Here is a 26,515-nt window from a genome sequence, read left to right as displayed (position 1 = left end):
GTGAAGACCTGTCATATTTCAGGCTGTTGGGGGCTCAATGGAATTTCAGCCTGGAGAAAGATACAAGTACATTACTGTTAACATCACTGACAATTCTATTCCTGAACTAGAAAAAACTTTTAAAGTGGAGCTGTTGAACCCAGAGGGAGGAGGTAAGGCACATACATTAATCCACTGGTTGTATTTTTGTGATCTTTACTCATCCCTTAAAATCTAACCTGGTGAACTATTTCCATGTTATTTCTAAAGACACACCCTCCACACAGCAGCAATTCTTTTCAGAAAAGAACTGTCTTTCAGATGTTTTGTTAATCACTGCTGTAAGCTACCAGATCTCAAAGAAAGTATATTACTACCATGCATTAGGTCATTAAAAGGCAATTTCTGCTTTTTAAATTACATAATTTCATAGTTGGTAGAGAAAATTAAAGTAATGTAAAAAAAAAATTTCTTTTTTTTTTCTTTAAAGTTGCCAATATTTAATGTTTTAACAACCAAAGGTGTGCTTTTTATCTACCACTTGAGTGAAATTGGAGACATTCCAATAAACTGGTTTATAACGGATTCAACTGGATTATAGACTGAGAAAATTGTGGGTTTTGAGATGTTTGGAGAGTTTAGCTGAGTTGGAGAGCTAGCTAGAAGCTAGTGTAAATCCTGCTGTGAGATGTTAGTCTTACAACTGTTGGCAAGCATCAGTGCGCCTGCCACATAAAATCACTTCTGCCTTACAGAATTTATTTCCATTGCAAAACATTTTTAAGGGAGATTTCAAGGCTGGTTGGAGGAAAAGAAGTAATTCAAAATATTGAGAGCCATAAAGTGTCTTTTTAACTGATACTATTTTTCTAAGCAATTCAGAATTGTAAATGCCTTCTGGAAAGTTAGATCGTACTAACTTGAATGTCTGTGCTGCAACGTGGCACTATGGTGCTATGCTAGGATTCTTTTGATAAAAATTTCAGAGCTTTCATGCATGTGGAATTTTTAGTAAGTAGTTAAAGTTTAGTTAAAGTAGTAAGTTTAGTAAATGTACTTTTCTGTTTGAATTTTTTTGGTTAGAAAACTTACAGCTAACTTCAGTAATTTACTAGAGGTAGATACCCTCTGAACATAATCTTTTTGAGCTTTCCAACACCATTGTAAGCACGAAACTTAGGGTAAAGACTCCATCAGTTAAGCTGTCATTTTTTTCAATTTTCTTACACAAGGTATTGATTTATGAGGAAATGCTAGAATAAGAGAGTTTGACAGGGTCTGGCTAATGCTTCCCTCTGCCCCTGCCCCATTTCTAATTTCTCCATTAGGATTGAGGAAGAGGGAACATAGAAGGAATGGAAAAAAAAAAAAAGATAAAAGAAAGTTGTATGTGTTTTCTTGCCTTCTGACTTCCTTTTGCTGTTTCCAATGCACTAAAGTAAACAAGAGGTGGCCAATTCAATATTTTTTTCTGGCTTTTATTAGGAAGTCTGGATAGTTTTTGAAAATTGGTACTTTCCTAGAATACTTCTCTCTCTTTTTGTGTTGTCCAGAAATGTTTAAATTACTTTCTGCTTTCCCTTTATTTGTAAATGTATATATGTGTATATATCTGTATGTCTGTCATCTTAAAGTTGCTGAGCTCTTTAGAAATGATGGAAGTGGTAGTGGTGATGGAAACATGGATTTATTCCTTTCAAGTGTCCCTCAACATGGTAAGCTCTTTTGTTTTTTGATTAATCCTATATTTTATTTATAATTGTAATAGCTGTCATAATTACTATGCTTGATGCAACTTGATGCAGCTTGTCATAATGTTTCTTTACATGCAGTTAGAGCTTATTAATTTAGATTTAACATAGAGTTTTGTCAAAAACATTCTTTTCCATTTTAATATAGGGGTAATTTCACTAGCAGTCAGTGTTTAGTGTAAAGCAGAGAACAACAGGTTCTTATGTCATCAAAACTATATTGTTATAAAACACAACAATATAATAATTGCAGAATTAAAGTTTACAAATTTATCATTGTCTGAACATTGTCAAATTTTCCTGGGAGAAAAAAAGCAAAGGGACTTTTTAAATTGAGGGTAATTTTCAAACTACCTGATTGTTTGCTTTGATACATTCTATGTATAATTTTGATCCCTTCATGGCAAAAATACTCTTAAAGGAAACTAAGTTCTGTTAGATTTTTAATGAAATAGTCTGATTGTTTTTCATTTTTCCTCTTTCTTCAAATTTCTATTTATGTCATGACATGCAGAACACAATGATAATTTCATATTGAAAAAAAATACCAAGTGAAAAAATAACATAGAATATATGGGAAAACCCTATGCATATAGGACTTCAAATTAAAACCTGCAGATGCAAAAATGTGATATGAGCACCCATTATGCCAATAGAGTAATTTTTTTGCTTGTTTGTTTTGTTTTTATTTTATTTGACATTCTGTTTCCCTTTTACTTGTTTCCAGAAATGTTTTTTTTAAGTGCCAGACTCTTTTTCTCTCTGAGCAGCAAGTTATGTCACCTAAGACAATCTCTTTAGAAGTAGGATTTACTTGACTTGATGGTGGTTTTTTGTTGTTGTTCGTTTGTTTGTTTGCTTTGTTGGGTTTTTTTTGTCTTTCATTCCAGCTTATGTTAGGATGAGACCTGCATTCATCTCATCTTTCTGCTTACAGTGTGGTTTACTACGTAGCTCCTCACTGTCCTAAATGCTGCTCCATTTTCATTCATTAAACCTGTAATTTTATTTTGGTTCCACCCTTAAAATAATATTTGTTTTTGTTGCATAATTCCATAGAAGGACTGACAGACTGGCTTACTGAAAGTCAGTTCCTATTCCATACAGTTACCATGCATCTAAAAAAAGAAAAAACCAAAGACAAACAGCATGGATACTTCAGTTATACTCTCTTTTGTACTTTTATAGCATGTTTCTTTAGCTGTTTTCTTTTATGTAAGAAAACATGCTAGATAAAAATAATCCTTTTTGGAACTTGCATTTAACAGCTAGCTTGGGAATTGCATCCCACATCCTTGTGACTATTGAGGCTTCTGATGATGCTCATGGTGTGTTTGAGTTCAGTGCTGAGTCCCTCTTGGTGAATGGAACTGAGCCCGAAGATGGAGATAGCAATGTTGTGCTGCAGGTTAGAAAGCTTTGAGTCTTATATTGCTGCATTGTACTCTTCTGTCTGTATTTACTGGTGTTCTATGATGCTTTTATCATTAGTCTGTGGGGTTTGTAACAACTTTGTCATGAACATTTCTTTTTCCAGTCATGCAGTGTTTGCTAATGTATATATTATTCAGCTTGTAACTAAAATAATAATAATGTCCAAAAACTTTAAATCTTCTACTTGTTTAGAATCAAGGGACTACTATCTCAAAATAACTGTTGATAATACAAGTTCAGCAGAGCTAAGATAATAAAAACTGCATGTTTTTAAAACACAGACATATCTTTAACTCATCATGTTTTTGTCTTTGCTTAATTGCATTTCACACTTCTATGTTTTTCTTTCTCATAGAACAAAAATATGTACATCTTTATATGTTTTACTTAGGTTGTGAGAACTCACGGAGCCTTATCTCAGGTGACATTGTATTGGATCATAATCTGCGATTTTACCAATGACCTGATCTCTACAGATGGGAGTGTAACATTTGATGTTGGCCAAGCAAGAACAAATATTACAATACAGGTTTCTCCTGATGATGTTCCCGAATTGGATAAGATATTTTCAGTTTTGATCATCAATGTCTCCCATGGTCGTCTTGGTTTTCATACTAATGCAACGTTAACTATTTTAGCAAATGATGATCCATACGGAGTCTTCATCTTTTCTGAGCAAAACAGACCAATAAAAGTTGACGAAGAAACAAAAAATGTCTCTCTGACAGTTATAAGATGTGGTGGTCTCCTTGGTACAGTAATGGTGAAATACAGAACTATTGGTGATGAGGAAAAGTCGCCCTTTCTTCCACATGATGTTGTCAGAGCAATAGAGGGAAAAGACTATATACCCATTACAGGTTATGTGATCTTCTCAACCAATGAAAGTGAGGCCACAATATCCTTGCCTATTTTGGATGATGATGATCCAGAGAGGTCAGAATCTGTTTTTGTTGAGCTAAGCAGTATTGCTTTGATCAAGAAAGTTCAGGATCGGCCAAGTAAGTGTCTTACATAAAACCTATAATTTAACTATCAAGATGAAAATTTATATGTAACAGGAGAAAATGCAGCAAGATAAATGAAAGACTCTTTACCTCTACCAAACTCTATATAGTTAAGATATCTCTGAGCTACCTGACTTGTGCCTGTTGGCATTTATTTCCTTTGGCACAGTATTTTATTGGAAATGCATGAGTATTTATTTATCCCTTTTGCATTGTCTTATCCAAGGTCTTTCAGGCCAAATATGTCACAGTTTTTGGTTTTGCAATAATATCTGCTCATTTAGCACTGTTTCTGAAAGTTCAGTAGTAGGAAATAATTAAGCTAGTTTCTCATACAAAAATACAAAAAAGTGTTATTAAAAAAAAGGGATGTAGAATTAGTGACATGCTGCTTTCTTAGTGTTGACAATTTTTACTTCATTTCTCATTCAGATAAATTCATGTCATTACAGCCTGATTTGTGCTTCAGAGATTCAAGGCATATTTAATTGCTGGCCTTACCCCCAGCTTAAGGGGTAACTTCAAATATAATTCTACTTGGAGTTGAAATCTTACTTATATTTCATCATATCAAGAGTAAAACTGAAATTATTCTGAACTGTATTGATCTTACTATGAGCCTTATGGATAAATAAATAGATATATAGATAAATTCACAGTACCTCATTTTTTAAAAAAAATATTCCTTGTGTGCTCCACAGTATGGTAGAATAATGTTACTAAAAATTCAGATTTTCTGCCGGAACGTAATTCAAACACATGTATTTTGATATGGTTTGTAGTTATGCTTTGTCCAATTGTAAAAAAAAGATAATTTTCATTAAAACAGAGACAGCCAAACTCACATGTATGCCTATGAATTCTATAGCCATGAACAGTAAGCATTTCAGGCACCCCTCACTAAGTTTTCTTTATATTTCAGTTATAAATTCTCCTCGACTTGGCTTAGTGGGTGAGACAATAGCTCATGTGATTATCAATGCCAATGACGATGCTTTTGGAACACTTCAGCTTTCAGCTTCAGCTGTACGTGTTGCTGAAAATTATGTTGGACCAATCATTAATGTGACCAGAACTGGGGGAATATTTTCAGATGTTTCTGTGAAATTTAAAGCTATGCCAATAACTGCAACAGCTGGTAAGAAAGCAAAATAGCAGAAGTATGCAGTCTGTGTTAAAGCTGAAACACACAAGTGTTATATATTTAACACTGGTTTGAATATATATGTATTCAAATATATATACTTATATTTATATACTTATATATATATATACTTATATATATAACCATTTATATATATATTTATTCAAATATATAAACCAATTTAATATATATTCAAACCTATTTTATAACAAGTATGAAATAAAAAGTAGTAAGGTATTGATTGTGCTTAGTAAATATGAATCCAACACCTAGGGGAAAGTTTACACAACATCACTGGATAATCTAAAAGTGAAATGAGGGAAGGAATTGGGGTGTTTGTTTACTTAGTAGCACACCACAACTTAAATGCCTCTTCCCACCCCCACCCCTGAAATACCATAGCAGTATTATGTAATAATGATTTAGTCCCATGTACGCATTTAAATCCATCATGTACTGCTTAGTTGAGCTTATTGAAGAGGAAGTGAGAGCTGGGGACTCAGCTGTAAAACAAACAGGGAAAAATCAATCAAAACCCAAGGAGACTTGTACTTCTGAAAATGGAATGTAAACTTCTACAGTTAGTCCCTGCTGTAGAGAAGGTACATAAAGAAAGGAGAAAAATTATGAAGTCTGCAGGATCAAAACCACTTAGACAGTTATAAATTGAGTGCACTGTATTTCAGCTATGTCCAAATTGAATAGGTGGATGGTGCATGTTCTGAGGACTTTTAATTTTTATGTAACAGATTGTTATAAATTAAATGTGTAGCTAGATTTATATCAGAGTATGCTTTCAATTAGTTTCTGAAGCAGAGCTGTGATCTAATGTATCACAGATGTTCCTGTGATACAGGAACAGTTCCTAGACAGTTGAGACAAAGTTGAGACAAGTTTGCCTAAAATGAGGTTGACACACAAAATATGCCCTTTACTGAAATCTACCTTGACAAGGTGCTTCTGTTCACTTTTATCTATTTGAAAGATGGACAGCAATTATAAATCAAAGACAGAAACATCTTGGTAGTGTGGCCTTGTAAACAGCAGACACTAATGGACCTTTTGTAACTACCTCTTGGTCTAGCAGTGCTAATCTGTTTTGGTCAAACCAAGTTTTGCTTTGATCCATCCAGACATCTAAAAAAAAAAAAAAAGCAAACAAACCTTTTGTTGTGTGTGGGTCTAAAGATAAAGGAAAAGATCCCATAAAAACACAGAGGAATGCATGTATAAGCAAAGAGAAGATGGGTATTACTGATAATGTTCACCACACTGAACCATAAATCATTGATGTTATCTATGTTTTTTTTGCTTTGGGCATTTTCATCTACAAATCTAGGTGAGGACTACAGTGTAGCTTCATCAGACGTTGTCTTACTAGAAGGGGAAACAAGTAAAGCTGTGCCAATTTATATAATTAATGACATCAATCCTGAAGTTGAGGAGTCATTCTATGTTCAGCTGCTGAACCAAACAACAGGAGGAGCCTTACTTGGATCTTTGACGAGGGCAATCATAACTATTGAGGCTTCTGATGACCCATTTGGATCCTTTGGTAAAGGAGTGCATATTTTCTTTCTTCTGCTAACATTTTTTTCTGGGGATTTGTGGGGGAGCTGCTACTTGGCAACTGGGTAAAAACATTCAGAAGCAGAAGTGTGGGTGTAGAGAGTAAAGGAAAAGATAAGATAAACTGAATTAAAGATAAGATAAACTGAATTAAAACATACAATAAAGGAGTAATGGCCTTAATATAACAAAAGGCCTTAATATAACAAAAGGATTGAGCCTCTTGGAGGCTCTGATCCATGGCACCAGGCAGTAGAACAAGAGGCAACAGACAGGAACTGATGCCCAGGAAGTTCACCTGAATGTGAGGAAGACCTTCTTTACTGTGCAGGTGATGGTGCACGTTGAACAGGTTGCCCAGAGAGGTTGTGGAGTCTCCTTCAGTGGAAACGTCCAGGAACTGTCTGGACACACTCCTGTGCCATGTGCTCTGGGATGACCCTACTTGAGCAGGGAGCTTGAACCCGATGAACTACAGTGGTCCTTTCCAATCTGACCCATTCTGTGATTTCTACTTAACGTGTTCCAAGTTAAATAGTTTTGATTTATTTCATAGTCTAAGACCTTAGAAACAGTTCATGGTTAGCCTCAAACAATGGGGAATAGACTTTTTGGATGAGGGCTTAATTTTCATGCTAATTTTCTCTGTAGATGAAAATATGAGAATTGAAAGTTTGCTTTTAGGTTTAAACCTGATTAAAAGGGATTTACCTGTGCAAGTAAATGCAATCAAGTAAAATAAAACTCTGTACTTTAGGAACTGATATATTTACTTTTGGTTTTATTGTTAATGCACTACATCTCCCTATGGCGTACATCAGTTTTTCAGAATACCGAATTCACTGTGGAGGAGCCTGAATTTGGATCAGTAACCATAAATCTGCCAATAATCCGCAATGCTGGGACACTGGGTAATGTTACTGTTCAGTGGGCAGCTACCATTAATGGACGTCCTGCTGCTGATGACTTGCAAGTTGCCATGGGTAATATTACTTTTGCCGCTGGGGAAGCCATTCAGATGTTGCTGTTGGAAATCCTGGCTGATGATGTTCCAGAAGTAGAAGAAGTAAGTAGAGCAGTTATGCCTCTCTTGAATAGTACTAGAGTTTTAACTTGTATAAGAAATGTGTGCAGATCAAAACAAGAAATGTTATGGCAGGAAGCTGCAAGAAGTTCTGATTTTATTTTGCTTGTGATTATTTTTAGAAATGGCAAAAATTGTTTAGCTGCCTTATTTGTTTTTCTTTTTTTTTCTTTTTGAGATTGTCCATGTAGAATTAACTCAGGCCTCCAACGGTGGTGCTATCGGGTTAGATAGCACGGCAAATATTGTTATACCTGCCAATGATAATCCTTATGGCACAGTTTTCTTTCATCAATCCTCATATCGAATTCAGGAGCCACTAGAAAGAAATTTACTTGCAAATATATCAGTCAGGAGAAGGTCTGTATAATATTGACTGATTTTGAATCTCTTTTTGTTGTTTTTGTTGTTTTGGTTTGGTTTGGTTTTTTGTTGGGTTTTTTTTAAAGATAATTTTAAATATCATGCCCTTGTGTAAGTACTTGCATCAATTTCCTTATCTGCCAACTCTTTTTTCATATACATTGATTTTGAACTAGATGTCTGCTTGTTAGAAATGTACATAAAGTACTTAAATGTAGTATACATTTGTGGTATGAATTCAGTGTACACTGTGTACTGTTAAATTGTCAAGCCATTTAAAGCTGCAAACCAGCCTGCTCCTGTGATGTGAACTGCAGGACAAAGCGTATCAAATGTTGTTTGATGTAAAACAAAACTAAAAGGAGAACAAAATGAAAAGGAGAACGAAAAGGTTTTGCACATGAAGTATGGTATCCTGATGACACCTCGGAGGAATGATGACAATGCTGGACAGCAGAGGCTTTTTCTTCCTTGATAATCCTAGAAGGACTAAGTTAATTCCCAGAAACAAATGTTTGCAAACATGCACACTTAGCAGACTGCTATCCAAGCTATAAACAATCAAACCTGCTCTCCAAAAAAATGAATTACTCAGTTATTCTGGTATTAGCTTCAAGGGAAGTCACTTTAATCAGCTGTTTGTAACTTTTCAGCAATTCAGAAGGGGTTAGTTAATTTTGTTCATTTTTATTCTTAACCCAGTAACATATAGAATATTAGACATGTTTTACCAGCTAACATAACATTTTTATTTTAATGTCTTTTAGTGGGGGAAGGTTCGGTCAGCTGCAAATATTTTACAGCACTTCTGAGATTGACATCGTAGCTCTTGCCATTGAGCAAGGTGAGGATATACTGGCCTATTATGAGTCTCCTGTACAAGGAATTCCTGACCAGCCATCCAAGACCAGAGTGAATGTGTCAGCAGCAAGTGATCCACTGCATGCCTGTGCAACTCAGTGCCTAAAAGAAAAAGCATGTTCAGCCTTTATATTTTCCAGTGCCTCTGAGATTCCACTCTGCCTTTGGCTGACAACAGAGATCAGCCTATTAACTAATATGTCAGGATTGTGGACCTACAAGAAAAACATCAGCAGTACATCTACTCTGTTTAGCACACAAGCCATTGCTGGAAGTGACTATGAATCTATCACAAGACAGTGGGCCATCATGCAGGAAGGGGAAGAGTTTGCAAATCTCACAGTTACCATACTCCCTGACAGCCTGCCAGAGCTGGATGAAAAATTCGCTATATCCCTGTTGAAGGTTGAACTAATGAATATCTCAGCCAACTTAAAAAATCAACCAACTATCGGACAGCCAAATACTTCCACAGTTATCATAATGATGAATGGGGATGCCTTTGGAGTATTTAAGATCTACAGTTTAAGTCCCAATGCAACAGAGAAAGGTCTGTATATTGAAGTAGAAGAACGCCCTCAGGCCAGTGTGCAGCTAATGATACATAGGACAGAAGGCAGCCTGGGACAGGTGGCAGTGGAATGGTGTGTTGTTGGTGGAACTGCTACCCCAGACTTGGATTTTGTCGGAGTTGGTGAGATTCTGGTGTTTGCTGAAGGTGAGGCAAGGTTTTGCACTAGCTTCTCTTGTTTAAAACTAAAGAAAACACAAAACAAACACACACACAGAGACTGAAAAAAAAAAAAAAAGAATGAAAAGTATAAATATTAAAGTATTTTTTAAGAAATATTGCAGTGTGAATGATAAAAATAACATTTTTACTAAATAACTAAGGAATAATGTTGCTGAAATAGTTGTGGTATCAAAGATAATGAAAATGAGAATCAGGCCTAATTGCTCTTTTGTTAATCTTCAGTCAATACAGTACTAATTTTTGATGAAAGATCTTTTTCAATTCTGAGGTTGTATTGATTTTGTAACAGAACAGGATATTTTAACAATTTCAAAGAAGAAAAGTCTATGGCAGGCATTATTTGAGCACTGTGCAAGATGAAAAATGTATTTTATATTTTTAAAGTCTGAGATGATTGAACAGTTGTTTTGAAAACAATTTATGGGAGTGTAGTAAAGATTCTAGTGTTCATTTAACTTGCTAAATCATCTGAACTCAAATGAAGGGTTTCCAGGAATGATTTGGAATCTAACATGTAATTATATTAGTGTTTATGAGTTTACAAAATTTATTTTCAAAATACTTTGAAAGGCAATATAACAAAAAATATGTGTATCTGGTAAACTGATACAATTATGAGTATAGGTTATGCACATGCCTTGACCAACAGGATTATGTTGCAAATTGTAATGTATTATAGAGACTGGTAATTGATTTTGTTTGCTGCTTACATTGTCATTCTTTGATATTCCAGAAGACAGGTAACTAATACAATGATAGCCCACTTTATGCATTTCCTGACCCAGTAAATATATAGTCAAATTTCATGTACTTATGTCTGTATGTGGTTCATCAGAAAATGTATTTACTTGGTAATTCTTTTTACAAGAATTATATTCCCCTTTTCTAATTAAAATTTGAAAGCTGGAGGACTTATAAAGCAAATAAGAATTCTAGGCATTCAGAAATTATGTTAACATTATTAATTTCTACATGGTATATTTAATCATTTGTTAATTACATTCCCTAATATAGCTTTTTGTTAGTAATTGAATAAATTTTCATAATGACATTCAATAACTTCTAGACAGATAAATAACTAAAGATTCTTCATGTCCTTTTCTATACTAGTTAATTATTTACTACTAGAATAGATGATTACATCTTTTTAAAAAGTGATTTTCATGTGAACATGTAAGTATGCGTGTGTTCTTCTACTTGCAGGTGAAACTAAAAAGATGGTCACACTGACCATTTTAGATGATCCAGAGCCAGAGGATAATGAAAGCATCATAATCAGCCTGGTGCATACTGAAGGAGGGAGTAGGATTCTGCCCAGTTTTGACACTGTCACAGTGGTTATCCTGGCAAGTGACAATGTGGCAGGAATCATTAGCTTCCAGACAGATGGAAGGTCTGTTATTGGTTGTGAAGGTGGGTTCTGTGTGTTGGCCACACTCAGTTTAACATGACCTTCCATCTCTGTGCTTTCTGTTGATAATGATTCCGTGATTATTTCACTGTTCAGAGAATGCCAGCAAAGAATAACCACATACTTAGCACACATTTATTTATATTTTAACTCTTGCAAACATAGCATTTAAAGGAAATCTGTGGAAAAGATGAATAGACCATTTCCAAAACCATTTTATATTTCATCATCTGTTCTTTTCTTTTCTTTTTCTGAAGGTTGTGCCTTGCTTCTATTGGTGTTGCATTTCTAAGCTCCTTTTAGCATTTCTCATTCATTTATGCCATATTCCAGAACTGTATATAACACCCATCATATACACCAATTACTAATCTTAAAATTAATTTTAAATCATCTGGAAAATATTCCTACAGGAAAAAAAAATAGAAAAAAATCTTCCATCTTCTAAAGTTTCTCTTTATATTTTTTATGGTGGATCATTTTAGGAGTGTGACCATCTTGATGTCATCACTTAGTCATGACTTTTGAGAGCGATAAGAGTTTGATATCTAGTGTCTACCAGTGGTTTAAGAGAGCATGTTGCATGTTTTACCTAGGGTTTGGTACAGTTCTGCATAGGACAGTAATAATACAAATGGTGACTGCTTTTGTTAGCCTTCGCTGGAATCTCAGTGTATTGCAGTTTCAAATTTACTGATGTGTAAACTGATGGGTAGAGAAAACTAACAGAACAGAAATTTGCTGTCCAGGAATATGTGCACTGAATTTTCTGTTGGAAGAAAAAGTCTATCTCAAAAGAACATGGTCTGGTTTTTTCCCATAATGAAAGGACACCATAAGCTTTTGGGTTTTATTTAGGTACAGTTTGTGTTCATTCTAGTGTGCCCAGTTTCCATCCTTTATTACTCTGCATTAGCGGTTCTGATCTGCCTGACAAGCCAGCTGCAGTCTGGCAGTCTAAGAACAGTTGTTAATGAGCCCAAAAAATTAATACAAACCATCTCATTCCCCAAGGTTACGAAGACGTTATATACTTTCCACTGATTAAATATTATTCATAGCATGCTGAAGCTGAAAGCTTTATTTGGAGCTGAAATACTCTGCTATATAGAGCACACATATAGTGCTATAACTGATTCCAGTTCCTTTAGTGTGTGAAAAATAATGCATTGCATTATAGCAAGAAAAAACAGCCAAACTGTTTCGCTTGGATAAAAAAAGGGGATGAGCTAAGGCCTTCCTATGATTTCAGTGGTTTTATTTCACTTTCATTATCAAGATTTTTATTATGAAAGCAAACATTATCAGACATAAATCCAAATAGTGTTACCTTTTCTATTTATTGTACTATTGAACCGTTTCTGTTAAGCAACTCAATATTATTTTCAAGCTGTGCGTATTATTATTCCTGTGGGGAGGAAAGAGTTGAAAAAATGAAGATTGGTGAGGAAAGAGAAAAATAAGTTTGGTTTAGAATTGTTTTCGCTTAAAGACCAACCCTGCAGGTGGGAGATGTTAGAAAATAATGAGTGTGAGAAAATTCAGGTATTTGTGTTTGCTCTGGATTGTTGGCTGTCAACTGAAGAGGAATGGAATTTTCTCACAAAAGATAACAGGATGTTGTTAAAGACTTAAAAACTTTTCCCATAGACTTAGATCTCTTTGTAAAGGGGAAAGGGAGTTAAGAAGGCTGGTGAAACACAGCCTGGTGAAGGATTTGTGCATGGTCCAGGCCTTTTGATATGTAACATAGCTCTCAGGCCTGGGCAGTTTTAGCCCTGCTAATATGGAATAAACTTAACAGTGTATATGTCTCTGCTTTAAGAGTTAAATAATGGAATAAATCTTTTCTTCACACTTCAGCTGTGGGTCATGGCTGTCTTGGTGTTACCTGCATATTCAGTTCACAAAATCACCATATTGAAGGCAAGGGCAGCATTTAAGTATAGGCAGAACATGCAACAGTTGTATGGCTATGGCTGAATTAGATGAAAACACACTGCAACAGCTTGAAATAAGGAACAAGAGAAGAATGGATGAGGTCCCCTTCTTCTTCTTGATAAAAGCAGAAATCTAAAGAAAGATTTAAAATGGTAAAATATTACTTTAAAAAAAGACAAAATAGTGAAATTAACCTAATAATACTTTCAATCTTCAGAACTCAATTTGTATTTGTGTTTGTATTTCTTACTGGACAGGAATAACAAATATTTTGGTAAAGCTGGCTGAGCTTTACATGGGTCAGTAACTGGCTGCTGGAGGGTCTTTAAATTGTGATGAATTGTACTTCAGGTTTCCATCTTTGTGCTTGGATTACAGTGTATCAGGATTCTGCATCATAAAGTGTTTTCCAGTCTTCAGTGAAAATTTGTTGTATTATATAATGTTGCATTGAAATAACCTTCATCTTAATTGTGTGTTCTGTGATGATAGTAAATTATTATTCTGTCAAATATTTATTTGTTTGCAATGGACGTGCAAAATTCTCAAATGGGATAGAACAGATTTCAGGGCAGTGTTAAATGATGTGACAGATTAGCCTGTAAACTGTCAGTCTGTCTTCAGATATCTGACAGTAGAAGCAGAATTCTTACGATGTCAATGATTTTGAATTCCTTTGTTCTCCTAGAACTAGTGTAGGACAACTTAAAACAAGGCTTAACTGAAGTTTGAAATGGTGAGACTGATAACATACTAATTCTACATATTGGAAAATTGGTGGATACAATTTTCGTATTACTTCTTCACAATTTTATTTTTCAGTTTATTATATTAAGGTCTTTTTAAGTTTGTTCATATCTCTCTCATTGGTAGCCAATGTATTGGCATTTCTCAAATATTTCCTTACCAATCAGGGAACACATCCAGAAAGTGATTAATTGTTTTCTGCCAGTTTTAGATATACAATACTGTCCTGCAATATAATATGCTAAAATAACCAGATAAGCATCCCAGTTTGGTGTTCTTTAAGTTACACAGTCAGTGAGAGTAGCTGTGCTGCTCAATTCTGTTTGCCATGGACTATGAACGTAACAACCTAACACCACATCTGCTTTCCCTTTCACAGATACAGCTTAGTGTTTGTCAGTAGGGTGGCTTTTAAGTGTGTACATAACACATGGAATTAGTCCCAGTTTCACAAGAGCAAAAAAAATTCAGTTCAATTTATAGCAATACTAAGAAAGTAATTTTCAGTCAGTTGAGGATGGACTTAAGTTTACATTATTATTTCCAAGCACCTCAAGATTATAAATTTCTGCATATTCATGTCCTTGAAAACTAATTCCACACTGTATATGCTGGAAAACTTCCATTCTGTGAACTGGAAAAATGCTGTTGACATACAGATGGAATACACTTATTTATTATAAATAAACATCTGTCCTCTAATGTGAATGTATTGCATAATTTTACTAATGCTACCTGCTGATCTATTTCATATTAATACAATACATTAATTTTACATGCCCATATTTAAAATATTTAATGTTACATCAAATATTTATTTTGTATAAATGTATATAGATATTTAATATGTCATAATTATATAAATTTTCTTAGTTTTTCAAAGCTTTCTAAAGAGTTTACTCTTTAAGTGACCATTTGGTTAAATATTATAAATGTGGAAAAGATACTATAATTACTTCTTATAGATGCATATTGTCATTTGATACTTATTATCTCTGAAATTATAATCAATTATTAAAAATTAATTTTAAATTATGAAACATCAATGTTTTGTTTCTAAATACTGTCCTTTTAAAATTATGAATTTTTATTCTTCTTCTGGATGTTTTCTAACACTGATAACATTTGTAAATTCAAAGTCACATAAATGGAACTCGCAGGTAACTACAAGCATTTTTCTGCATGCACTGTGTAAAGTCACAAGGCAGTGCAGATATTAGGAACGTGTATATTCCTTGCCAGTTAGCTGCTGTAGAAAACTCTGTGTTAAAGCTGTGTAGACAACATTTATTCAGTGTGTAGTTCACAAACAGATATTGCTCTTCTTTTTGTGCATGTTTTGACAGCAGTTATGCATATGTACCAGGTTCCTTTATATTTTGATAATTCTTTCCAAGCATTAACTAAATTCAGAAAAACCCAGGAGGAAAGAGTTTAGATTTGTGGGGGTTTTGCTTCAATATTAAAAATGAGGGTGTTCCATAACTACTGGAAGCTCACTATTAAAAATATTAAGGTTTTCCAAAAAAAATACTTCAACTGTGATTCATATTTTTGGGTTTTCATTTTAATAGTTGAATTGTAGAAGAGGAAAGCCCAAAATCTTGTGGTTTGTCCTTTGTTCCTAGGAGAACAATTGCAATTCCATATTGTAAGAACGGCCCCAGGACTGGGAAACGTTACTGTTGAGTGGAAGATAGTTGGACATAACGTACAACAAAATTTTGAATACTATTCTGGAATACTCTTTTTTCCTGAGGTAAGTCCATAAGCAAATCTAATGGCTACAAGAGAGTATTGTAATTTGAAGTGAGCTGAGGAAACAAGTATGCTTTTATAGCAGTCTTCTTTCTCTTGATGTGATTAATCTGCAGGGATATATAGTTTTATAGATATATAGATCTATTATAGTTTTCAATATTTTAACTTGACATTTCTTAAAAGTATTGTTTAAAATACATATGATAGAGTGGCATTACTTGTATTCTATACACTAACGACTAATCAGTTTATCAAAAATTTATAGGGGATATTGAATACAACATTGTATGTTCACTTGCTGGATGACCATATTCCAGAAGAAAAAGAAGTATACCGGATCATCCTATACAACATCAAAACAGAAGGTAATGCAGAACTACAGCCTGCTATATCTGCTATATCTAAAATTGCCATTTAGTAGTGTAATATTTTTGTGTGTATTAATCCATTTTGGAAGTGTAGGACTAAGAATATTGAAAATGTTGCAAATTATGCAAAATTTATTCACATTTTACTGAAACAGGCTTGATACTTCTGTGTATATAAGTATATATATCATACAGGTGTAATTAAATAAATGGATATTTTTATCTTTGTAAAAAATCTTGTCTATCAAGCTGTCTTTCTGATCTGCCCCTGAATTAGAGGAGGTCAGAATATTTTACTCTTTTATTGAAATTATAATGACAAAAGAAGCATGAAACCACATCCCTTCTGAAATACCCTTTGTTAAACAGGAGTTAGTGTCTAAACACCAAACTAACTTGGCATGGGTGGTGTTGCTGATAGGTGCCTTGCCAACTTGCCTTAATAATTTGTTTACTCTTGTAATCCTTCAGGATAAGTATAAATTAATACAGTTATTCATCAAGGCAACACTTGTAGTGATTTCTTAATGGAATGATTGAGAAGTTGAATATAATTTTAACTTTTGTAATGAATTCCTGGAAGAACTTTCTCTTTCCTTTTACAATAGAAGTAGTTTAGGAAAGTTAACATTTAACACTGTCTCTTTAGATTATCTTGTTTCTTAATACAGTCTTGAACTCTACACTTATTACACATACAATTCTTGTTGTGATTGAATGTTCCTGTGTTTGCTATAGAATGCAATTACGTATACATTCCACACCAACTTCACTGAGCATGCCATGTGTTTGGTTTGATTTCATTTGCGGTGTTACTGCCTGTCATTTGTACATAGTAATAGCAGTAATGGAAGACAAAACTTTATTTACCTAGCACTTTATTAACTGCAGTCCATTGATTCTTTTGCAGGTGTTTCTCCTTCTGGTGCTGCTGTTTTGGACAGTCAAGGATATGAAGCTGTTCTGACAGTAGAAGCTAGTGATGAACCACATGGAGTACTGAATTTTGCTTCTCCATCCAGGGTAGTTTTACTTCCAGAGGAAAACAAAACAGTTCAGCTTTTTATTAACAGAGAATTTGGATCTCTAGGTTTGTATAACATCTCCAAGAGAATTTAAATTTTGTTTTCAAAATCATTAGACAAATGAAAACCATGACAGGGAGGCTGGAAATTCTGGAAAATCTTGGGTACAATTGATATTTTCAGAACTTCTAGGCCCCTTACTGCAGGCTTGGAAACTAAGTTTTTGTTAAAAGTGAAGCTATAGCATTTAATTCCATAGCAAGGGGTCTGGGAGCTGTGGCATAGCTAGTTGACTGTTACGGTTGTACTTTTATGTCTAATAAATCTGTCTTGAAGTGTTAGTCTGTCCAGAAGAAATAAAAAACATGAGAAAAGCGTCTTGTATGGAATTATCATTCCCACAGTATCCCCTCTATAAACTTCCAGAATCTGACAGTTTAGGAATATCCCATGGAAAAATTTGCCTCTGAATTCAGTTTATGCCTCCTCTAAGAATTCTGTATCTCTTTTTGGTTCAGTTTGTCCTTTCAAAATCAAATTAAGTGGTACTAACTTCAGTAATATATTGTGTGCCAAAATATTTTCTTGTGTTTGTTTCCTGAGTATTTTTACTTTCATTGAGAGATAACATGCATAGTCAAGTTCTCTTTAAATTTTTAGACTATAGTTAGACCTCAGTGGTAATTTCTCTTAGTTTCTTTTATCTACTTTGAGGTGAAGTGATCAGTTGAAACAAGCATTCAAGATCTGGACACACTACAAATCTGAAGAGGAATTTTAATGACATTTCTGTGTTTCCCATTTCTTTTTTAATGTCAATCAGTATTTAAATTACCTTTCAGACAATACTTAGGAAACAATTTATTCTAAGTATCCATTGTAAATGTAAAATCTCTCAGTTGAACTCCATCATTATTTATTATAACTAAGTTTCTTTTATACCTGATGTTTTATTTCGTACAGACTAGCTTTGAATTTCATTTGTCATTTTATCTCCAGGATCACTCTCTTTAAATTTACAGCTTGACTTACTCTGGCAGATTAGTGAGATGTGGCTTTATTATTAAAAAAATGTCTAGCTTTTCCTTTAGTAAAATTTATCAGTGTGTCCCCTAATTTTTATTCTCTGTCAACATCTATGTCAGTCTTTCTGGGAAGGAAACTACATTTAGCACTGTCCTTAGAGCCTTTTGTAGAAATCGGTCATTCCTGAAACGCTCTATTTCCCTTGACACCAAACCTGGTATTAATAATACATTAGATATCCCAGGAATGTAATGTAATATTTGCACTCCACAGCACCTCAAATATATGATTACATTGGTTCCTAATGCTTTCTGAGTCCTGTGGTGTTGGACAAGTCATTAAAGTCTGGACTGAAAGAAATAAGTCCCATTGGCTCCAGATTAATGTTTTAATCCTTCTGGTTTGCAGTTACGCTTTTCATTTTATCAATGAGCATTTAATCTCTTTTCTTTGTCTATTCTAGTGAGCATTGCATAAGAATTGAAAAAAGTGGATATTTTTGGTCACATTTTAAACAGGTGCTATCAATATTACATATGCCACAGTTCAAGGATTGGTCTCCTTAAGTAATCAGACAGAGGGGACCTTGGCTGAACCAGGAGCTGATTATGTAGCTGTTTCTGACTCAGTGATTTTGAAAGAAGGAGAAACATCAGCTGCCATAAATGTAACTATTCTAGAGGTAAACTTTATATCCTTTCACTCTATACTTATCTGTATGACAACTGAAAAGGAATATTGGGGGACCTGAAGCTTGCAAGCTATATTACTTGAAGCTATCGATTTTATTGTAAGTTAGAAAGACTGGTTTTGTCTTTAATGATAAAAACACAGAGGACACATAATAACAGAAAACAGTGCTACTTACAGTTAAATGAAATTTAACTCTCTCATTAATAATTTATTTTCTGATATTCAGACCAGTGTAAATCATTGCTACAGGCTCTTACTTTATCACTGGTTGCTATTTGTGCCTTTAAAATTGAGCAGAAATTTATTCGCATCTAGTTCAGTGTCACCACAGTCTTTTCCATTAAATACAATGTCTTGCTTCATAATTCATTCAAGATAAAACATTTTTTATAAAAGTGTTGAGGAAAATGGAAACATAAATTAATTCTAGTGTTGCTGTAAGGTTTGAGACTTTTAGTGTGTGGCTTTGTAGCAAATTCTGTGACTGTTTCTTAAGAAAATGAAAAGAGGATATACTGGATTTGTGTTTTGTAGGATGATGTACCAGAAGTGCAAGAATTCTTCTTGGTTAATTTAACTTCAGTGGAACTTATCATGAACCATTCAACTTCTTCCCTACCTAGGCTGGGTAAAACAACTTACAAACAATTAAGTTTAATTTTATTTTTATATAAATTGAATGCACATTATATTACTCTGGCGTATCATTATTCCACTTGCCACTTCCCAACTAGGGTGTTCTGCAACACTGTAGAACATCAAACATAGTCATTATTACTCTGGCTTCTTACTTTTTAAAGCCCTGTAAAAATTTTAAGACAATTTTCATAGAGGAGTTATTTAGTAATTACCAGTTGGAGAACACAGTTACCTCAAAAGTTGCATTGGCAATGTATGTTAATGTGATTTTATTTCCAAGTACATGATGGAAACAAGTATGTACAAAGAATTCAAGTAGTTCCTTTGCTCACTCTTTTAAAAGTGTCTTTTTATTATACTTCATCAGATTTACTTTTAGGAGTCATGATCTACTGTATTCCTACTCTTCCACAGAACTTCATTTATTGTTTGCTTACTTAGGTCCTCATTCTGCTTCTGAACTCAGCAGCATAGCTGCCATTGTCTTTAAAGACAGTTGGGTTATCCTGTGGCACCAGTGGCTAATTATGCTGATTATTTCTAACATCTTCTATGACTCTTTTTCCCTTTCTTTGCACGCGTATTGAAGTGACAGAGTTAATTCGTTACAGACTGAAAGGTAACTTGCAAGCCTGATTGACGATGTGTAGACACTGAGCTATGATTACTTGAGTTTAAAATTTAAAACATAAAAAGAGTAACATTAAAGTATGAAGGATTTTCTGAGTTAAATTGTTCTGAGTGCAGTATAGTCTTACCTTCTGCCGTAAGGGGTTAGCAGTCTGAATCATGACCATTTGACGCTGATATATTTAGGACGATCAGATAATAGCTTTAATCTATGAGGCAAAAATTTTTCCTCATTATAAAATGTCACAATTAATTCTGTTATCAGACTATTTTCTAATCTTGTTTTCCCTTTTGTGTATTTTCTTTGGTATGATTGAGGATTCAAATCCTTGTCAGTGCAGTGCATTTGTTTAGGATTTAGCAATCCCATACCCCATAGAAAATCTTTAATATGATTCTAGGTGTCTAATATTGAAAGTGATATTGAAGGTGTTCTGCACATGATACTGATGTGCAGTTAATCTTATGCATCTGTAATATATCGTAAATGCTGTCCCTGTCATAGCCATGTGCATGTAATATGTGGTGTAGGTTGCTTTTGCTTCATCCCATCCTTTAGAAAAGGTGGAAGGAAAGGCCCAACTCTAATACAAAAGTGCAAGGAATTAAGAAAATCTTGATACTTGAGAATGAGGAAAGAAAAATGAGAAAACTTCATAGATAAAAGAAAGACTTAAGATGGAGTAAAATGGCAGGAGGGCATCAGAGGAGAGGAAGGATGCCAAATATGAAATAAAGGGTCTGATGTTGAAAGCGAAGTATTATAGATCTTGAGTGAGTTGATCAGACTATGACTCAACAAGGGAAAACATGACTTACAAAGCTGAAAGGTCTATGTTCACTGTAATCCCTATGGATTTCTAAACCTTTCTGCTGTCTGTAGAGGTGTTGCAGCTGCTGCTGGTGTTCATCACTATCTCATAGTGTCAGATTTGGATTCATGGCAGTGATCTTTTACTTTTGTTCAGTTTTATCTGATTTGATAGAAATCTTTCTGATGGATCTAAAAATAGTATATTTGCTACAGATTTAGTGGAGTCAATTTGTTTTGTAGAAACTGTCAGTCTTCATTTCTTTCTAATTTTTATTAAAAGTAAAGTGACATAAATTAAAGTAGTCATGTGATGCTGTTTGAACAAATTAAGGCATTATTTTCTCAGAAGAATCAAGTTCTGACTGTCAAGTTCTGGTCCCTGAAATTAGTGGACATTGCTGGCATTAATCTATTATTCAGTATTTTCACAGGGCAATACATACAGTAATCTTTCAGAGCTATTTTGAAGATACGTATGTTTTACAGTACCTAAACTACCTAAAAGGAAATTAATGATTTTGTTTTTATAGCAGAATCTGAGGTGTCTGCCATTAAGGTTTATTATCAGGCCCTGAAACATGAATATGAAATGATATACTGGATCATTTATTCTTTCTTACTCATTTTCCCTCCCATACCCAGAATGGCACAGTCTGCGAAACGTTAAATATCATCATAATAAAAACACACAGTGAAGATGAATTAAGACTTGATGAAAAATCTTGCTTTTTTGCATTTTCTACTTTTTCTGTGCCATGTTTTTTTTCTAAAATTTTTTTAGCCTTTTTTTCCCCCCCCGATACATTAAGTGTAAGAGTGGTAATTCAAGGCACTGTGTTGCAGTTCTTACAGTAAGCTAGTAAGGACAGATTTTCTTTAAGCCTTTCTAAGTATCTTGCCCACTTCATTTTCTCCTCCACATTTTGGAAATGGAAAATTATGTATTTCTCCTACAAAATTATTAAAGATATAAATAAATGCTTTTATTATTCTTGAAAATAATGAAGATGAACTCTGTTGTTCTTACGTATATGTCGTTCTGTTTTCCATTTTAGATGTGGAAGGTTTAGCTTCTCAAATTATTATTGATGCTAATGATGGAGTAAGTGGAGTAGTTGAATGGGAAAGTACCAAGTAAGTCTTGTCTCCTTGAAAAGCTGCCTATGTAAGTTAATGATTAGTGTTGCCCAGCTATTTTTATTTTCAGTTAACAGAAAAGCTCCTATTAACAACAGGATCACATCTTTGAGATGACAACATATCATTCAGTTCAGTGGAACTGGAAAGATAATTCCCATACTAGAAACCAACATTTACAGTATGTTTACTCAGAAATCTTATGCTACCATGTACTTTCACTATTGTCCTTCGGTATTGTGAACTTCCATTACTCTCCCAGCCTCCATACAGTGCCCCAGCCTCTGTGTACATGTAAGCATGCACATTGGCATCTCCAAGATCTTTTTCTCTGATTTCCAGGAGCTAAGAAGAAGGCATTCATGCTCATAGACGGGCTTAATCTGCCACTAAAAAGTAGGGGAAAAGGGTAACATACTATAGCTCAATTCCATTTTGATAAGAAACAAAGGTATAATGGTTGCATTAGACAGTGGTAATGATGCCTTACTGTAATGGTGCCTTTTTCTTTTAATGTAGAAGGGAGGATTTTAAGTGAAAATATAACAATTATCTACAATCTTATTAAAATAGCATGCTCAGTGGGCACTGAGAATTTGTCTTGGTTTTTGTTTTAGTTTTGAAGTTAATGAATCTCATGGGAATCTGACAATAATGGCATACCGAAACAAAGGATCTTATGGCAATGTATCTGTATTTTTTTATGCCCAAAATTTGGAGGCACAGCTGGGTTTGGATTTTAATGTGATCTCAAGGGTAAGAAGCAAATTTTAAATCTAGTAGTTTTCATTCCTTCAACTTCCTCAAAAGAGCATCTTCTTACTAATTCTGCAGAATGGTCACTAGAACAGCTAGATTTCTCAACTTGTTTCAGTTGCTCTGATCATCTTAATAGAATGAGATAGATATAGTCATCTTATTTTAGTCTTTCTTTCTTTTTTAGTATTGAAGTATTTTAAAATATAAGACACGTAAACTTGCAAACATCTATTTCAAATACAGTTTTGCTTAGACAAGAGCATATAAGATTTCATGTAGGTTTTAATATTTTTTACAACAGAATTTTCAAAGTGAATTGCTCTTGCTTGTCCTCACTCTGCAATGTGCTAAACTATTTAACTGTTTTGCTTCTTTCTCAATTGATTTCTAAGGGACATAGAAATTACTGCTCTTCTCGCCTCTTCTTTCCTCCCTATTTAACACAATTCTGCTATACCTTTGTTTAAAATTTCTGTGTTCATTATCAGCTGTTGAGTATTCAATGCTTTCTGTGTTTCAATGCTAGACTCTTTTTTTTGCTGATGGAGAAAGGAATAAATCTGTTGTTGTTGTGATTTGTGATGATGATATTCCTGAAGGTGTTGAGAAGTTCCAGTTAATTCTAACAAATCCCTCATTTGGCCTGGAATTAGGGGAGAACTCAACAGGTAAAACTTAGTTTTGATGTTCTTGCTCTTCAGAATTGTATCTCAGTCACTTTAATTTCATTCTTCTGAATAATCACATTTTAGAAAGCACCAGCGCCCTTCTATGCTAAATCATTAAACTCACTTGAAAAGTTCTTAAACATCCCTGTGAAAAACGTAAAATTAACAAAATAATACGTAAAATAAGGAATCAGAAAATGCAAAAGCTGGATTTTTAAATAAGAGAGTCTAGACTCTTCCTTTCTAGAGATCTTCCTAGATAAAGCAGAATATTTACATATTCTCTTCAGTAATATCAGGGAAATAAAAGCATAATCCATATATTAAAGAAAGAATGGATTTATGTATATATATTTATTTATTTATTTATTTATTTGTGTATGTGTACAATTATATTTTACTATGTTAATTAAAGCATGTTTCTATTATTTATTTCTCAAAAGCCACAATTACTATATTTGCCAATGATGATGGACATGGAGTTTTGTCATTCAATAACAGTGATCACTTCTTCCTAAGAGAGCAAACAGCTCTCCATCTGATGGAAAGTGTTGCAGTATTAAATATTATTAGAGAACCTCCTCAGGGAATATTTGGAATGGTGTCTGTTCAATATCTTGTAAGTGAAATTAATTCTTCAGAGCCATCAGTGGATTTGACCCCTTCTCAAGGATACATTGTGCTGGAAGAGGGAGTCAGATTTAAGGTAATATGGTAGTTATAACCCAAAAAGTAAATAAGTCTGATTTTAAGTTATGTGAAAGATTTCAGAAATGCGTTTGTTTTCATGTATTTTTTTCTTACGTTTTCCTTAATTCTCAGAATAAACTGAGTTGTGGGAGTGCATAAAAATTGAATATGCTTTGCTGTAGATACTTCCCTCTTTGTAATAGCTCAGGTAAACTGAAAACAATATAATAGGTATATAATATGATGTATGAATAGGAACATTTATTCATATGTGTTTAGTATGTAGCTGAAAGACAAACTTTGACATGAAGTAATAATTTACTACTGTAAATAATTATATTGGAATGAAAAGTTCCATTCTTTTATGTGACCTGAACTGAACAGAGTATGCTGCAGCAAAGGCAAAAGTTGAACAGCTTTCAGAGTTTTAGAAATTGAAAATTACTTATTTTTCTGGCAGTATTAAGCCCACTGCTTCTATACTGTCCCCACAAGAATGTCAGCCAGGAAATGTGTCAGTAACAGGTTAGTATATTATGGTTAGTGAAGTAGAATCTGAAACAAGCCTTTCTGGAAACACTGGTTTTCAGTTTCTGAACCTAAAATGCATTTGGAACCTCAGTGATGGCCAGTTTAGCAGACCTGTGAGAAGTATGGAGTAAAAGATTTCTCAATGCAGTCTTTAAATATGGTTTATTGCAGAATTAAATAGAGATCTAAAAGGTTGTAAGCTCTAGTTCAGTTCCAGATCTGTTATTACTAAATAATTTTTCTATGGCAAAGCTACATGTACCAGTGTAACTTCCACCTCTTTGGGTAATAGGGAGAATGACAGTGAAAACATCTACTTCTTTCTAGACTGTTCTCTGCTGATTTGAGACCACCTTGAGACAATCCTATTCTTATCCACCGTGGTGCAGTAGAGGGAAAAAAACCATAAGGAAGAGAGTATTTCAAATATTCCTCTATTGCCTTTTCTCCCTCTTTGTTCCCAGTACCAGAAGTGTAACTACCCTATTGCCTATGAGCTAGTTCAGTTGACAATTCAAGTAAAGTAAACCCAACTTGATTAAGCTGCACTAGGGGATCAGGTAGCTGTATGAGGACTGTGAATTACCAAGGAATGTGTGGAATAAGTACAAAACAGAAGTATGAAAAAAGGTTCAAAACCTGTTACATTTCAGAGAACCTTAGGATAAGAGGAAAGAGAGGAAGGGAAAAATTAAAAGTGGATATGCTCATGTTAGTGTTGCACTAATGTGGGTCACCAGAGGGATTACTTTAGAACCCCAGCCTGAACTGTCCATGGCTTACTCCTGCCTTCTACAGTTTCCAGAGCTGCTGTTGTACTGCTCTGCTGTCCAGAGCTGTTCAGAGAATGAGCAGAAACAGCAGCATGGTCTGAATAGCATTGCCATTGTTAGCTGTCAAGTCTCACCAGCTTTCCATGCTTGTTTCTTGTCAGACACTGCATATTTCTGCAATCCTGGATGAAGAACCAGAAATGGATGAGCACTTTATTGTCACCCTGTTCAATCCAACTGGAGGAGCCAGACTAGGCACCAGAGTGCAAACTATGATTACAATACTGCAGAACCAGGCTCCACTGGGGCTTTTCAGCATCTACCCAGTTACAAATAGGTACTAAACCCTGATACAATTAAAATGAAGTTTTTTATGTTCCATAGAGATGGCTTTCCTTTAAAAAAAAATTAGCAATCCAACTGTAAAATTTTTAAGTTTAAAAAGTACACTATCTTTCAAATACTATTACTGCTATGTAGAAGAACAGAAAAACACTTGAAATGGACTATTCACCATTAGAAGTGTTGATTTTTGAACTATGTTTTTTTCCTTGAAACAGTGCTTCATTAGTCCTCAAACATTTCACAAATAGTAATCCATATTAACGGCTCCAAACCTTAGACCAGTGCCCAGGGAATCAGAAATTTTGTAATTTAATTATTTATTTAAGCTTGTGCAAGATACACCCTCATTCAGGGCTGTTTCTCAGAACCAAATGAGCCATCTTACTTGGACAGGCTCAAGAAGTGGCATCTGGGAAACTCATGAGGTTTAATAAGACCAAGTGCTGGTGCTGCCCCTGGGTCAGAGGAACGCGCAGTACAGGCTGGGGGATGAACGGATCGAGAGCTGCCCTGCCCCGAAGGACATGGGGGTGCTGCTGGGTGAGAGGCTGGCCATGCCCTGGCCATGGGCACTTGCAGCCCAGAAAACCAAACATGTCCTGGGCTGCATC

General features: G+C 34.4%; 1 protein-coding gene across 13 annotated transcripts in view; it reads left to right on the top strand.

Annotated features, from left to right (window-relative positions):
* The window catches only part of ADGRV1 (adhesion G protein-coupled receptor V1), a 317,856-nt gene that overhangs the window by 70,723 nt on the left and 220,618 nt on the right, over positions 1 to 26,515 (top strand). For 11 of the 13 annotated variants that reach the window (XR_004237332.1, XM_032095167.1, XM_032095173.1 and 8 more), the window contains 21 exons: positions 23 to 152; positions 1,614 to 1,694; positions 2,999 to 3,138; positions 3,556 to 4,165; positions 5,094 to 5,309; positions 6,655 to 6,870; positions 7,706 to 7,950; positions 8,147 to 8,328; positions 9,099 to 9,910; positions 11,150 to 11,359; positions 15,674 to 15,804; positions 16,072 to 16,171; positions 17,085 to 17,264; positions 18,744 to 18,907; positions 19,453 to 19,546; positions 20,147 to 20,176; positions 22,057 to 22,135; positions 22,756 to 22,894; positions 23,424 to 23,565; positions 24,009 to 24,271; positions 25,721 to 25,896. Coding sequence is in view for 12 of the 13 variants with exons in the window: in XM_032095167.1 (XP_031951058.1) it covers positions 23 to 152; positions 1,614 to 1,694; positions 2,999 to 3,138; positions 3,556 to 4,165; positions 5,094 to 5,309; positions 6,655 to 6,870; positions 7,706 to 7,950; positions 8,147 to 8,328; positions 9,099 to 9,910; positions 11,150 to 11,359; positions 15,674 to 15,804; positions 16,072 to 16,171; positions 17,085 to 17,264; positions 18,744 to 18,907; positions 19,453 to 19,546; positions 20,147 to 20,176; positions 22,057 to 22,135; positions 22,756 to 22,894; positions 23,424 to 23,565; positions 24,009 to 24,271; positions 25,721 to 25,896 (4,340 nt within the window). In the remaining variant the exon portion in view is untranslated. The remainder of the gene's footprint in view (positions 1 to 22; positions 153 to 1,613; positions 1,695 to 2,998; positions 3,139 to 3,555; positions 4,166 to 5,093; positions 5,310 to 6,654; positions 6,871 to 7,705; positions 7,951 to 8,146; positions 8,329 to 9,098; positions 9,911 to 11,149; positions 11,360 to 15,673; positions 15,805 to 16,071; positions 16,172 to 17,084; positions 17,265 to 18,743; positions 18,908 to 19,452; positions 19,547 to 20,146; positions 20,177 to 22,056; positions 22,136 to 22,755; positions 22,895 to 23,423; positions 23,566 to 24,008; positions 24,272 to 25,720; positions 25,897 to 26,515) is intronic. The other 2 variants (XM_032095171.1, XM_032095168.1) reach the window with 1 other exon arrangement.

This window comes from Corvus moneduloides, chromosome Z (genome assembly GCF_009650955.1).
Source record: "Corvus moneduloides isolate bCorMon1 chromosome Z, bCorMon1.pri, whole genome shotgun sequence".
Classification (NCBI taxonomy): domain Eukaryota; kingdom Metazoa; phylum Chordata; class Aves; order Passeriformes; family Corvidae; genus Corvus; species Corvus moneduloides.
This window is presented reverse-complemented; position numbering and strand designations above follow the sequence as displayed.